At 39.5% G+C, this 15757-nt stretch overlaps 2 protein-coding genes across 2 annotated transcripts in view; one reads left to right on the forward strand and one right to left on the reverse strand.

Annotated features, from left to right (window-relative positions):
- ctnna2 (catenin (cadherin-associated protein), alpha 2) overlaps positions 1-15757 on the reverse strand; it is a 291501-nt gene that overhangs the window by 97048 nt on the left and 178696 nt on the right. The gene's annotated exons all lie outside the window — the stretch shown is intronic.
- On the forward strand, positions 13097-14674 carry lrrtm1 (leucine rich repeat transmembrane neuronal 1). Its single transcript, XM_070828142.1, has one exon. It carries the CDS (start codon positions 13097-13099, stop codon positions 14672-14674), a length of 1578 nt encoding a protein of 525 aa, XP_070684243.1.

Below are 15757 nucleotides of genomic sequence, written 5' to 3' on the forward strand. Positions count from 1 at the left end.
CTGTGCATCTTCAAAATGAGTGTCAATTCTCCAAGCAAAGGTGAGGGCTATGAGAAATAATGCGACTGTTAACTACTGAGTGTCGGAATATTAACATATCTTTATATCATAAGTAAATGTGGAGGCTCTTCTATCTAAAAGCTTAATAAATAAATAATAATAAATTAGATGCCAGAAAGATGCATGCTGTCTTTTTTTTAATATAAACATCGGTAATATAATACTACTGTGTGCCCTGCCTGGAAATGACAGTAGTCTGGGAGCAGCATAGTAGGAACTTGTGGGCATCAGAAGTGGGGTGAAGTATGCCCCTGGGCAGGCCAGCCTTATTTTCAATGCTGTGACAGGGTCAGGTCTCTGCTGAGGGTTATCGTCTTAATTATGCATGGCCCATCTGGTAGACAAGGCTCTGGTGCAGGTGGGCAGCTGCACCAGACAGTTGCTGATAGAAGAATGACATGATGAATAATGTCGATTTTTAGTCTCTTTCTTAGCAACTTCAATAGAGTGATGCCAATAGTTAATGTGGCCCCTGCTTTGGCACCAAGGTTAAAAAGACTGAAAGTATAAAGCAACCCTTCCACATTTCACACCATACTACTTAATAGCTGGCTAGTTCTGGGGCTGAAAATATACAATTTGTCGCTATAGCCAGACAGAACATTGATATCAGGCAATTTTGCATAAAAATGATTATGTTCAGTCATGGCTTTGGGATTCTATCAAGGCCAGCATGATGAAATGCAGTAGCTGTAGATTAAAATTATTGCCCTCAAATGAAGCCTCTTAAGCTACATACATTTGTACGAAGGCACCACCCACAGTGCAGTAGTTCTGCAGTTTGTCAACAAGTTCATGGCTTTGTAAACAAAGGGTGATTTTGATTGCGCTCTAGATTTCTAGTTACTGGGGTGAAGAGAGTGAATCATGCAAAAATATTTTGAAGCAGTGAGACAGTGAGCAAAATACACACTCAAGCAAAAAGACGGCAGAGAGCAAGTGAGGCTGAGCGTTTTTCTTTTGTTAGAGGATTTAGCTGCCATTGTCTGCTACCAGAAACAGTCCTCTGTATTTTAATCAAGGCACACTTTTGAATCCAGTGGCCTTATGATGTCACAACAATTGGATGTTTCTTTTACTTGTAGAAATACCGTCACATCTACAGTACTGTTAGGGATCTAGCTATCTGTACATTGTATTGTCAATTTACAATATGTCATGATATGTATCAGCCTGTGGGGGGTAGGTAATGCTTGTATGGGATAATTTGCGCTAATGATTAATCTTGGTTGTAACTTCAGCCCGTAGAGCTAAACACAGTGGCCTAAGTAAATTTATACTGAAAAGGTGGCATTTTCTGTGATAGCTCCAGGGATGCAGAGCAGTGTATATACAGTTTTTTTTTTACTTGCAGTGCATAGTTTTCAGACATTAAAGGGTGAATTAAATCCCATGGATGCAAATAGTGAAGAACATTTACCCTGTGAACTTTGTGTACAGTACACCGGGAGAATGTTTTTTTTTTTCTAATTGTGTAGGTGTCTGACAGCTAAAACAAAAAGATATATAAATACCAGCAGTTATTTAGTTAGATCAGCTGTATAAGCCTGTTGGAATATGGCTTGCTTCCCAAGATAAAGCGGATTAACACTTCAACCATGTTTAAGAATACTGTGATGCCTTGTTCAAGAGAACATTTATTTGATTTATGTGAAATGTAGTTGTAGTTGTAGTACACTGCATTTGCCAAAAAAGGTATCAGTTAGTAAATATGTAACGACAATGTATTTTTGATTGGTAGTGTCTAATTTCAGTACTTCAAGAAACATTCATCTTCAAACTATTGCAGGCTATCTTCATCGCCGACCCCTTTGTCTTGCCATTTTAATAGTAACGTTACTCTAACCTTTAACCTTTGTTGTGCATTTACACATTGCCCACCTTCCATCAAAAAGCTACAGTGAAATGTACCCAAAAACAGCACTTGTGTCAATTGCTCCATATGTTAACAACCTCCAGCTGCCAACATTGATGACACACTAGACCCTGAAATACCCTGAAGGTTTTGCAATGTGATGTAAATTCCAAGCCCCAACTGCAGCTTGCCAGTAAAACAATCTGCATGATATGTGTACACCAACTGGTACTAGACAGCTTTCTCTCTGTTTTTATGAATACTGTGATCTGTAAATGAAAAGCTCAAAAGACAAAAACCTTAAACTTATTGTGCACTGCTGCGCAATGGCTGAGGCTAGGATGTGCTCCCTTTGTTCACATAGGTTTCCTACCGGTAGCCTAATTTCGTCACACCCCAACAGACATGATTGTTAGGTTAGAGGAATTATCTTTTTATTGTCCTTGACTGAGGCACTGGCCTAAGAACTGGAGCTGAGGACCCCATGGGGATTAATAAAGTACAAGTTTAACAACCCCCTTAAGTCATTATAAAAATGTGTTGTGGGGATTCCCACTGAGAACGCAAAGGACATCCCTCCTTGGTACTTAGTGGTAGGTGTGCAAGATATTTGTGCACTGACCTGAGATAAAGAGAAAGATAGCCAGGAAGTGACTAGCATACAGGTGTTCTACATTTGTAATACACTTAAAATAACTTAGGAAATAAATCATTCACATGTTCTAAGAGCTTGACATCTACTTTGTTACTGCACTGTGTTTTCCTGACCCTGTTACTGTGGGTAGACAAGAAGAATCATCATCATTCATTTAATAGTTTATCAGTGATTTCACCTGATCTGGGGTGTAAATGCTTAATGTATATGGGAATGGAGTAAAGAATGAGTATATGTGTATACATGTAAATAAATTAACAAACTGAAATAATGTGCAAACATGTGCACTGCCGCACAAACACAAGCACACTCACTCTTAAGTGCCATATTATGGCGTTTAACCACTAAGTGAGTGTCAGCGTAATCAAGTGCTATAGAAGTTAACCTAACTTCTGGATTCTCCCAATGTGACCCTGTTAACTTTCTTGTGTTGGTTGCGATAAAGCAAAACCTGACTTTGAAGGACAAATCTGGCACTATAATATCTTTCTTCATTATTATCCAGGATTCCCCTCGAGACCAAAAGCAGCAATTGAGCTAGCCGGTGAATATTGTCTATGTAGCCACGATTCGATATAACATATAGCTCTGTGCCACCAAACTCCACTGTGTTTAAAAACACATGACAGAGCCAAACTGTTGCACCAGCTGACATATTCCTTCACTGAGACCAACATAGTTTATTTTGAAACAGCTTGGACCGCATTCTCGACCTCTAGAGTAGCTCCTCGTCAAGCAGACATCACGCTTAGGGCACACAGTTCTGTGTTTACACTGCTTTGCAAGTTTCACGAGCTGGGAGGAATAACACCTCACCTGTACAGAAAAGAGGCCCTACACCTCGGGCTTTGTAAGAAAAATGTCTGAGGATGTTTATCAAATGCGTTTGTGCGGAAGAGAGAGGAGGGTGTATTCAGTAGTTTTGCATATTTGTAGAAGGACCTCATTTATAAACATTGTGTGCACAATTTTCATGCAAGAGGATTCGGTGCTGGTGACCCTCACACAAACGTACCTTCTCTCACTGCTTTACTCTGATAGTAAAGCAGTAGATTAAAATGAAATGTTATAATGTTACTTTCTATCAAGTCATGCCCTACATCCATTTTTACAGACTTCTACTAATAAAAATCAAGAGACCAGTTTGAACAGGATAACTTCAACTTTATGCTAAATGTTAACTGCTACTAGGATATGTCGCAAGATCAAAAAAGGCTGCAAACATTTTGACTTGTCATATTAAGACAGGGTGTTACTAATAACATAAATGATGGGTCTGTTCCATTCTACTGTCCCAGTAAGTCATGACAGTGTGACAGTGAGCCAGCATGAACAATGCCAGGACCCTGAAATTGAAGCAGCTAAATGAAATTCTGAAGATTAACAGTAATTCTATTATTTGCTCTTGTGCTTTTCTGACTGTGACATGTCAGCATGTCTTTCACGAATGATGGGTTCACTAGAAAGTCAAAAGACATATTCTGAAGACCTGGGTCACCCCTAGCAGCGAATGTAATGAATTTCAGAGCCTTTCTTTTTAGACATCTAATAACTAATTATTACAATCAAGGTGAGGCATCAGTGAAGGAGAAAGAGAGCTCCTGTGTATACCACCACCTGTGGCACTGACACCAAATGAGTAGTGGGGAGGCTATGCCAAGTTATGCCTGGTATTTCAAGTATTACCACAACTCATCTTCATGTATGGTGATACTGGTATATGAATTTGTCACACAAAAAGAACAATGGCAATGCACAAAATTACAAGGAGACTCAAACTTTTACAAAGAAACTTGCTTGAAGGGAAGCAAAAACAGCTTTTCAAGTAAGCAGTCGCTGAGGTTTTATTTGTGTGTGACACAATTCAAGTAATTTCAATTCAATAAGAACTTAATGCTTTAAATGTGAAACACAAGGGCCTTTTTTGTACTATAAGGTTCGTCTGTCCTTTCGACTACTACTCTTTAACAGAGTTTCATTTAGAGTTCTAGGCTAAGGCTCTTGCCTTACCTTGCAATATAGGGACACAAGAGATAAAGGCACAAGTAATTTTCAGTCTAAATTTACAAGTGTTTCAGACTTTTGCATCAGAGACTTGTTCGCTGTATTCTGCTCTGCTTCATCCCAACATGAGAGAGGCTAGTGGACACATGAAGGATGTAGAGGGTTGTTTGGCTCTGGATGAGGCAATAGGCCAGAGCAGTCAGGGCTATCAAAAGTAGGGGCATGCTGCTCCACAGAGCTGGGTTTTGAAAATAGGCTTGGTGGCTCTCAGTGGGATTTCTGCGTCATCTGACAGCAGAACAAAGACAGAGCCCAGTCACAGGCACTGTTTGATGTGGTCTCTGAAGCCGAAAACATTAGAGCCAGAAAGCAAATACATAAAGAAACACACTAAGTAAAAATGTTAAAACAAATTGAATTGAATTAAATACTGTATAATGAAAACCCACACACGCCAACCCACCAAATCTGGGTGAAAAACTGGCTGAGGCAGGTAGCTGTGAAATTCTACCAGCCGTGGTGGCGGGTGAGGAATTCTGATCTTGTTTCTGTATAAAAGCATGTCCAACACTGAGAGTGTGACTGCTCTGTGTTGTGACATAGCAGAACCTCTCTCTCTCTCTCTCTCTCTCTCTCTCTCTCTCTCTCTCACTCTCTCTCTCTCTCTCTCTCTCTCTCTCTCTCTGGGTATGATCACATTGGACATAGCTGAAATCAATTCACACATATATTAATTCAAACACATGCATACATGCACACACAGTTACTGGTATATCTTTTCAATGACTGGCATTTTGCTTGCATACCTTTTTCTACTTGACAATTGTCGTTGTTACTCAAACTAACAAGTTACTCATTTGACAAGCAAGATATTAACTGATCATGTGTGTCTGTTATTTCCTCAGTCCTTATCTGTTAAGATCTTAGATCTTGTTTGCAAATTTTCATTTTTCTACCACCATCACTTTTTCCTATGTGGACACAGTTTATCAGGGACACATGCTAGTTAATACACCAGCCACATCATTCAAAAAACAAATTTTGTTGCTGTAATTCAGAAAAGAAAGAATCAAGACGTATAGTTACTCTTTAACCTTACGTTTGAATGGGATGGCTTTAAGTACCAGATGTGGAGGTTTCAGCATCTCAGATGCAGCCGCCCACCCGAAATGTTTGAATACTAAAGTGTGTAGAGTTTATAGAGAACAGTGCAACAAAACCAGTGTGATATGAAAAGGAGCATTCCTGAAAGTGAGAGTGATGATCCAACCTTGACCTACAGCACTAGGAACCAGAACGAGAGGCTTCAGTGGACACATGATTGCTGGAATTCAGGCATAAAAGAGCCTGGTCGACAGAATCTTGATTTACGCAAAATATTATGGAATGTAACCAGTGTGATATGAAAAGGAGCATTCCTGAAAGTGAGAGTGATAAATCCAACCTCAACCTACAATGTTAGGAACCAGAACAAGAGACTTCAGTGGACACCTGATCACTGGAATTCAGGCATATAAGAGCCTGGTCGACAGAATCTTGATTTACGCAAAATATTATGAAATATAATGCACAGTTATCCAATTATTTGTGGATTTGAAGAAAACCAAAGAACAATTATTATTATCATTATTCATATTTCCATTCCCCCCTTGTTTTGGTAAAACCTATTATGTACTCTAATCTTACTAATGCAGTGTATATCCTGAAATGCTGGTGTGTTTTATAAGCTAGCTAGATATACCTAGCGCTTTTATCTTAAGTGCTTTACAAAGTTTTAGCCGCTCATTAATCCATTCAAGAATAAACACACACACTAACACATCGATGACGTGAGCAACAACATAGGGTGCTGGCCAATGGAGTAATTTGGGATTCAGTGTCTCAGCTGCTATTTAGACAATACATCAGAAAATTGAAATAGTGAAGGCAGAGGACAACTCAGTGATATGCATTACTACTATGGGCAATGCCACCTTGATACTCTGTGTCAGGTGTAGTGAAAATGTAGCATTTAAGAAGACGAATAGGCAAAAACATCTCAAGTCAGATATGAGGATATGAAGGGCAGCATAAAATAAATTGGAGCTTTTGAAAAACAGTGCAAACATATAGTTTAAATTTTAAACATGTGATAGGTTTGTTTTCAATAAAGAAAAGTTAAAAAATGTTTTATCACAACTGCCAATTCACACAGTGCAGAGCATTATTTTTGTGATGGCAGAGAAACATAAAACTAGAGGCAATTTAAGATTGCGTTGCTTCCAAAAGCCACCTCCAGATTTATTAGCGCACAGTTTATTTCCTACAAACCATGATCCACATTCCCTTTACTTTATGCATTTTGGCCTTTTCAGACAGATCCTTAATTCTTTTTTTTCTTGATATATACATCTAATGCAGATTCTCATGTTCACATCACCATGAACAAAATATCAGAGCTTCACCAGACTTGGCATCCATAAATCGTCTCTCTTTGCATCAGCCCAAACTTTCACCCACCTCTAAAGCCTCAAAAATGAGCAAATCATGAGGATGATGCTGTATTGATTTTTCTACTTTAGCACTTGGCAAGGCTTACTGAAGCAAAGTTTGCATTACATAAAAACATGCTTCAAGGAGTTGTAACCCATAGCGACAGTCATGTTCCCCCTGTCATATGCTCCAGTGAACGTTACGATGGCACTGCTATTCCTGTTTTGTTGCAGTTACTGTAAACTCATTTAAAACCACTGGGAAACGGAGAAAGGTGGATCTTTTGTATTTTTGTGTATTATATCGGAAACGTAAGATGTATACTAACACAAACCATTACTGGGTTACTGTTTGCACAATATTTATTTAGTGAATACATATCTGAGATAACAATATGATGGTAATAATTAGAGATGCCTATGGCTATATCATTTATCTTGATTACGTTTCTTATGTTCCAAAGTTCATCCTAATATGCTGATTATATAATAGGATTATCTCATCTGAAGTACCAAAGAAGACAGAAAATAAGTACTTAAGCTGAAATGAATGAGGACAATGTTACCTCTGTCCACTTATGACCCTTTCAAACTGAGAAGAACCTCCATCTGCTGGAGTTTGCACTCAGCTGCAGATGTAGAATCAGCTCTTGCTGTTTCCTCATCACACCACTGACAGCCACACTGTGGTGTAAGTGTCTGCAGACCCCCACTACAATCCTTACCCAGCTGCCCATCAACATTATCTCTGCAGCGGGCCAATTAGTCATCATCTGCCTTGTTTTGTTGGACTCACACAGTCAGACATCCTCTGATTCAATAAATGATTTTAATAATGAGCCGGTAATCATAGATGCTGATTATTTTGAGTCTTATTTGATCCTTCAAATCAATTCAGTCTGCTGACAATACAAAACAACCTCTGACCATTTTTATCCAAGACTCAAATAAAATGATCAAATAATTAGCTAAGGACATACAACCATGCTTTGGAATTTGAAATTTTGCTTGTTTGGTTACACAAACAACAAAATACTTACACTAAACTAGTAAGTCTAGACTGCCATTGTCACAAACTTTTGACCCATGACTGCTTGTCTTTTGAAAATCAGTTTCATGTAGAGGTTTCTGGTCAATGTTCTCTCTCCTAAAACAGGTAAACCAGTGGTCCGATGGGAAGCCAGTGAGGCATCATATTCTTGTCATTGCATTATCCACAAGAAATAATGATTTTATTTTTCTTCAAATAAAGTATCTGACTTTACTTAAATACAATGTACTTATTTCTCAATTGATTACTCACAACAGGTAAAAACACTACCATTCCAACACCACTGGCTGGATAAAAATGTCCAATAACAATACACATGTTGTGCTTTACTGTCAATAGACACAAACAGTCAGAATGTAAGATATGAAATATTCTTAAATCAAAAAACTCATGTGATTACAAAGAAAATGATGCATCTCTCAAACACATCAAACACTTGGTGAAAGATCAACATCATCAGCTGTTAACTGCTTGCTGCACAGTAATCATCTAATACATTTCTTAAGCAATAATAAAAAAAAGGTATTCTTTCCATTTCACTAACAAAGCCACAAGTATTTGCTAAAGGTGACAAAGATAAAAGATAAATTTGTTGACGTCCTGGTTTATTGCTTGATATGAAAAATGATGAGTTATATTCAAACATTAACACTAAACTGCAAGTGTATGATTGCTGCAAAAAAGATGGTAACTAAAGGTTATCCATAAAAAAATAATGATAAAAAGTCCATATCTTTATCAACCATCAATCTTTTATATGGCTGTATCTGTTTGTATGACTGTGTCTGTGTGTGTGTGGGTGAAACACACATGCCTACTGGCACACTCACATGAACACACATTTTCACTCACACTTGTGCTGACCTTAACTCCATAGCAGAAAGCCAAAGCTCTTAAAGTCTTAAAACTGATGGTCTGGATACTCTCATCTCCTGTTCGCTGTGTCAAGTCATTATAGTGCACCAAGTCATTAGCTGATGGTGTAGTCATCCATTACAGCTAAGAGGGAATATAGCAAAGGCGAAGAAGAGACGATTCCAACTTCTAGATGTGCAGATCATGTGAAGGACTTTTTTTTTTTTTTTACCTTTTTTTTTCTTTTGGTGCTCAATAAATCTTTGTCGTTGTCAAACCTCCACTGAGTGCTTCAGTGATCATGGTTGAATTTAAAAAATCAGATCCAATCAGATCAAATCAGACCCACTAACTGGAGTGAAAAATCAGGGCAACATTTGTTTAGACTGTGACATTTGAATTTTTTTTTTTGGAAAATAGGCTTCAATCAAAGTATCATTGGTGCAACAGCTGTCAGTTCTTTTATTGTAACATAAATGTTAAGAACATTTCGTGAGCATTGTGAAGCAGTATATCTGGCTATGTTGTGGAGTGCCAGACAGGGTCACAACAAAATACAGCACAGGGCTGTTAGGTAATTGTGGTTCTTTGGTATGATTATTGTAATCAAATAGAGAGCCAAACTCCCACCCCATTTTAAAACAAGCCTCCCTATGTTTCAGTCTGCTGATGGTGTACTCTTCTTGAGAAAGTTTCGTTTATCTTATCTTGTAGAAGTCTAAAAATTACTTTAGATTTGGGAACCAGTATATGATCAACTTCATACTGACCAGAGGGGCAGTTCAACTCCATTATATAGAGGCATGCTATACCATTTTGCTCCATTTTGTACAACCTTTCCATACAAAGGAGCAGACAACAAATACATATGCACAAGTCTCCACTTATGGAAACATTTACGATGTGCTGCATACAAAAGCTTTTAAAGATACCTTGGCATGGGTGAACCATCTGCATTACTTGCTTATGTAATCCAAAAAAAGACACTATACATGTATTCTGTCATTATAATACAGTCAACAACAAAAAATTATGCCAAATCTAAACCTATAATGCATTGTTCCAGACTTTGGTCAGAAATGCCTTTAGTGTTGTTGCAGTAATGGGTTATATCACAGAGTGGGGACTCACTTAAAATCATATAATCTACTACACTGTTCCCTGCAGCACTCTTAAGCTAACTGATTTAGCACTTGTTACATTTTACATCCATCACACAGTTATGCCTGAAGAGAGGGGGAAAGATAAGATATGGTTGATAAGTACAGTAAATTAAAGTAGAAATCTCTGTCTCAGTTAGCCAGCAACTCTATACCAAATACTAATGCCATTCTACCAGCCCCAGCGCAAACAACAGCATTACAGTAGTTGACTACCAAAGCATAATGCATGAAAAGACACAGTGACACGATAAACATCTGTGGAAACATGACACAAACCACCTGGGCTTTTGCTTTTACTGAATTCAGCTCCATAGAATTTCATAAGATCCCAGTTCTGAAGCAATGTGAGTGATTTATCAGTATTTATTATTTAGCGTGACGTGTGAAGTTTCTTTGGACTATGCTGAAATGCATTCTATAGATAAAATTAATTTATTATTATCATTATTATTATATTTTTACAATCTTTTTTTAGTGGCAGCAGTAATCCATATTACAGATGTCAGAAAATGTCGACTCTTTTTTCTGCAAGAGGAAAAAGCATCCAGCTGTAACTGGAAGCAATTGGTATTGCTGTTTGCAATAACGACCTACTGTAAATGTTTATTTTTATTTCTGTCCTCCTCTATCAAAATATATTTCTTATTTAAATACATATTTGGCTTTATACAAGTTATCAAGTCTGGATTATGAATGAAACGTAATTAAAACTTTTTATTTTAAACAAGTTTTTATTTCTATTTTCTACGAACTCATTTTTGTTTTAAATCATTTTAAAAGAACAACCAATAAACAAGAAGGCAAGTCATGGCTTCTATCAGTTAGAATGCAATGGAATTAAAAAAGGTCAGATGATTAGAAACTTGGCTGATATGAGGAATGTAAGGCACTGTCACAGCTCATTGTCTTTGAAAATTAATGGGAGAATGATGACATGGCTAGGAGTGATTCCAGAGAAGTGCAAAGCAAGGCAAGAGTGGACCTTCAGAGACGAATATTTATGTTATAGTTTTATGCTAATGTTATGTGGCAAGCAATTACATCTGTATTCAGAATGGAACCCCAAGCCATAATTGACACTGACATAGAAGGCCTGGCTACAGGACAGTTTGATCAAATGAAGGATGTCACACTCTAGTTTTGAATCACTCAAGTTTTTGTTGTTGGCAAGGCTAAACATTTTCAGACTGATTCATTTGAAAATTCAAAATCCCTAACACAAACATTATAATGAAAAAATTCAGATTGTATCTTTACTGAAATGAATTACCTTTGTGTGTTGTTTGAATTTAGCTGTTATCTTAAGAGAAGATATGATAAATGTTAATCATATTTCTTCTTTTTTTTTTTTTTGCTCTTCTATATGACAGTTAAAATGCGTGCAAATGGCTCCAGTAATATAGGACAACCCTTTGGATGGTGTCCTATTGGATAAATGTTATTTTGCAACTTTGAAATCAGAAAACTGCTTCCTCACAGCAACGTCAAAGGAGGCAGACATTATATGGCCCAATTCATTACAGTGAAGGAGGGGGGTGAGAGAGAGAGAGAGAGAGGGGGGGGGAGAGAGAGAGAGAGAGAGAGGAGAGGAAGAGAGAGGGAGGGAGGGAGGGAGGGAGGTAGGAGAGGAAAAGAGAGGGAGGGGGGTTTCATTAAGGCTCCTGGCCCAGCCCATTCTGAATATGTAAATGTTTCAGGCACAGAGAAAAACACAGCAAGAGAAAAGCGAGGAGGGGAGAGAAAGGAAGAGGAGGGGAGCGGCATGAAAAAGTGAGTGAGCGATCAAGGGAAAGAGAGCAAGAGAGTGAGGAAAGGAGAGCGAGCACTCTGAATTGTGAGTGGCTTACGACACTCAGTGAACAGAAGGTGCTTCTGCATGCGCTGTCAGTGTACTGCTCTGCTGCAAGGGATTGCGCGCTCCTTTGCTTCCCACATTTACCACCCCTGCCTGCCTACCAGCACCAGCCTTCAGCAGCCTCTTCCAGCTGGCTGAGAAAACACTCGGAGAGCAAGGGAGTGAACGAAAACTGCAAGCCACAAGGGATGCGAGCTGCTTCTTAACCGAGATGAGCCACTGAGATGACAAGGAATACTGTTACACAAGAAAACAGTGAACAGGGTCCACCTCTTTAAATCCTTTTTTTTTTTCCCTTGCATCCGTCACTGAAAGCATGATTACCCGCTTGAATGGATTTAAACCTTACAAGTCAGTGATTGCTTCCAGAGATGGACGATAATATGTGTTGACAGATCTGCTGAAACTTAAGCGGGAAGGGGAGGAGAAAAGAGCAAGACAGACATTTAAAAAGATTTTTCCCAGGTCTTTTTTTTTTCTTTCTCTGGTTGTGTCTTCTCCCCTCTGATCATTGCAGCAGAGGACTGCGGAGGAGCAAAGAGACAGAGCTCATGCATGCAGACAGGGGAACTTGCACTTCCTACCATCTCGCTGAAAGCTACTTGGATTCCTTCTCTTTCTGGCTCTTTCACTTGAGGAGAACTAAGACATTGTAAGCCTGCCAAGGATCTGGTGTCCACTGAAAAGAGAGAAGGGAGGGAGGGGGGGGGGATTTGTACCACAGTGGGGTCTTTTTTAGATTCGCACATAATTAGTGTTAGGGCACAAAGCGAGACGCTGAATGGAGATTGTCAGCTTTTGGATAGGGGTGAGTAGGAATCTTTTCAAATAAGGTCGATCAATGAGGACAATTTTATTTTTTTTTATCCTTTCTACTCTCCACCCACTGCTTGATATCTAACGTAAGCAAAGAGACTTGCCCTTTATCAGTGGCATTTTCGACAAGGATTCCCTTGGTTGACAAAATAAAAGAAATATAATCATTGTCTACTGCTAAAATACAAAAACGGAGCAAAAAAGATTATTGAATTAATTAAATATGATGTGGTAAATATGATGTGATAGGTGTTAAAACAACATCCAGAGTGGTTCAATGGACATTTTCTCAGTGGCATCCCTGGATATTTATGCTAATGGATTTCCTTCTAATTGGACTGTACTTAAAGTGGCCACTGAAGAAGCCCCCTGGGTTGATACTGTGTTTATTGGGCATTTTTCTAAGAACGGTTCCCTTGGTAGAGGGGGTTTGTCCAAGGCTGTGCCGCTGCGACAGCAAGCTGCTGTACTGCGAGGGGCTCAACCTCACAGACATTCCCCGCAATCTGAGCAGCGCCATGGGCCTGTCCATGAGAGAGAACAACTTGACCGAACTGCGTGAAGGCCAACTGGCTGGTCTTTCACAGCTCACCTGGCTCTACCTAGATCACAACAGCATTGACATTGTAGAGGAGGGTGCATTTGACAGGCTGAGACGGGTCAAGGAGTTAGACCTCAGCAGCAACCGGATTGAGAGTATACCAAATGGTACCTTTAGGCCCCTCCCAAACCTGCGTATCCTGGACCTCTCATACAACAGGCTGCAGGCACTCGAGCCTGACCTGTTTCACGGCCTTAGAAAGCTCACCAACCTGCATTTGCGCTACAATGCTCTCAAATTTGTGCCAGTGCGGATCTTTCAAGACTGCCGGAGCATGCAGTTTCTGGACTTGGGATACAACCAACTGCAGAGCCTGGCACGAAACTCCTTTGCCGGCCTCTTTAAGTTGACTGAGTTGCATCTTGAGCACAATGAGTTAGTTAAAGTCAACCTAGCCCACTTCCCTCGCCTCATCTCTTTACGTACACTGTACATGCACAACAACCGTGCCACTATAGTTGTCAATACACTGGACTGGACATGGCATTTTTTAGAGAAGATCGACCTGTCATCCAATGAAATTGAGTACATTGAGCCACATGTGTTTGAAAGTGCACCCACCCTCAAGGTGCTGATGCTAGATTCCAATCGGTTGACCTCTGTGGACCAGCGCATCCTGGATTCGTGGTCATCTCTGGACAGCATTACCCTGGCAGGGAATGACTGGGAGTGCAGTCGCAATGTGTGTGCCTTGGCCTCTTGGCTGAGTGCCTTCCGAGGCCAGCGTGACAATTCCCTGCTGTGTTCAAGCCCAGACACAGCACAGGGCGAGGATGTGTTGGATGCTGTCTACGCTTTTCAGCTATGTGAGGATCCCCAGATGGAGGTAACTACAGCGGGCCTGTATGCCTCTACAAGGGATATGGCCCAGGGGGGCTCTGTTTTTCTTGGCCCATTTACTCCCAATCCATATGAGGGTGAGGGTAGTGAGGTGGTCACCAGTTCTTTCACTGTCACAGTGGGCCATGATGACCTGGAAAGCACCATGCAGATTCACAAGGTGGTGACTGGCACCATGGCACTCATCTTTTCCTTTCTCATCATAGTGCTCATGCTGTATGTGGCATGGAAGTGCTTTCCAGCTGGAATAAGACAACTGAGGCAGTGCTTCAGCAATCAGCGCCGTAAGCAAAAGCAAAAGCAAAGCATGCAGCAGATGGCTGCAATTTCTACACCGGAGTACTATGTTGACTATAAACCTAACCACATTGAGGGAGCTCTGGTAATCATCAATGAATATGGCTCTTGCACTTGCCAACAGCAACCTTCTCGAGAATGTGAGGTGTGACCCTGCTTTGTGAGTACGTCTTTACCTGTGATTATCTGGATATACAGTAAATCCCTTTTTTGGGGAAGGGAATATTGTGGGACACGAGGAATAAAGGGATCTTTTTGACACTTTTTACACAGCGTCTCACTGTGATGTGGAATGAGTGTGCTTTATGCGGCTGACTATTTTGCGGTGGATTTACTGCTACTGCTATTTACTGCTGATCTGAGGCCACAGGGCACAATGGCCACCAGACTCTTGGACCTGTTGATGTTCTACAGAAACACAAAGAGGAATACATTGCGGGCAAAGAGGCTTTTCTCTCATGGGCGGATATTTGAGCTTTAATGTGTCTTTCTACTTCAGGACATTTAATTATTGTTTAGAAACAAACTGGGGACACACAAAAGAAGAAAAACAGAAAAAAACAAACCATTTGTATTATGGTAAACACAATATTTGAGAAGCATTTAAAATATAAAAAAAAACATGTTTGAGTTGGATTAAAATGTAAAAATAAAAGTCTGTAAAATATGTTAAAAGAAGAAGTGCAAGTGTGGAAAAAATGATAAAAGATAATCTATTTCTTTTGTAAACTACAAAACATGTTTAAATAAATGAATTGTTATTCACAGTAAACTCATTTGTACGTGAGAAGCCTGCCAGAAAGGATGAATGACGATAGACGCAGTCTTTGCGCTCGTGGACTGGAGAGCCATGTCTCTGCAGTGTATCGTACCAAAAAAATAAAATGAAATACAAAAAAAATAAAAGGGGCAGAGGGATATCTGCATCTCATTTCCAACGTAAAACCCATGGTCTGAATATTAGATCTCTACTCTGTTTTAACTCATATTTGTTGTTTTATCATTCACTGTGTTGGCTTGTTATCATTGTAGTTTCTTTCCCCGTTCTCATTGTTTGTCTGAGAATAGATTCAAAAGATCTATTAGGTTTTAATCAGTACATTTTCACATGATCATATCACAAATTGTGTACCATCCAAGTAAAGAAAGCGGAGTGTCAAAGATCTAAAGCTATGCCTCTCATTGCCTCTCAGTCTTTGGCTTTCACAGAGGAGCAAAGCCTCTTTTCACTGAA

The sequence above is a fragment of the Pempheris klunzingeri genome, chromosome 3 (genome assembly GCF_042242105.1).
Source record: "Pempheris klunzingeri isolate RE-2024b chromosome 3, fPemKlu1.hap1, whole genome shotgun sequence".
NCBI classification, from domain to species: domain Eukaryota; kingdom Metazoa; phylum Chordata; class Actinopteri; order Acropomatiformes; family Pempheridae; genus Pempheris; species Pempheris klunzingeri.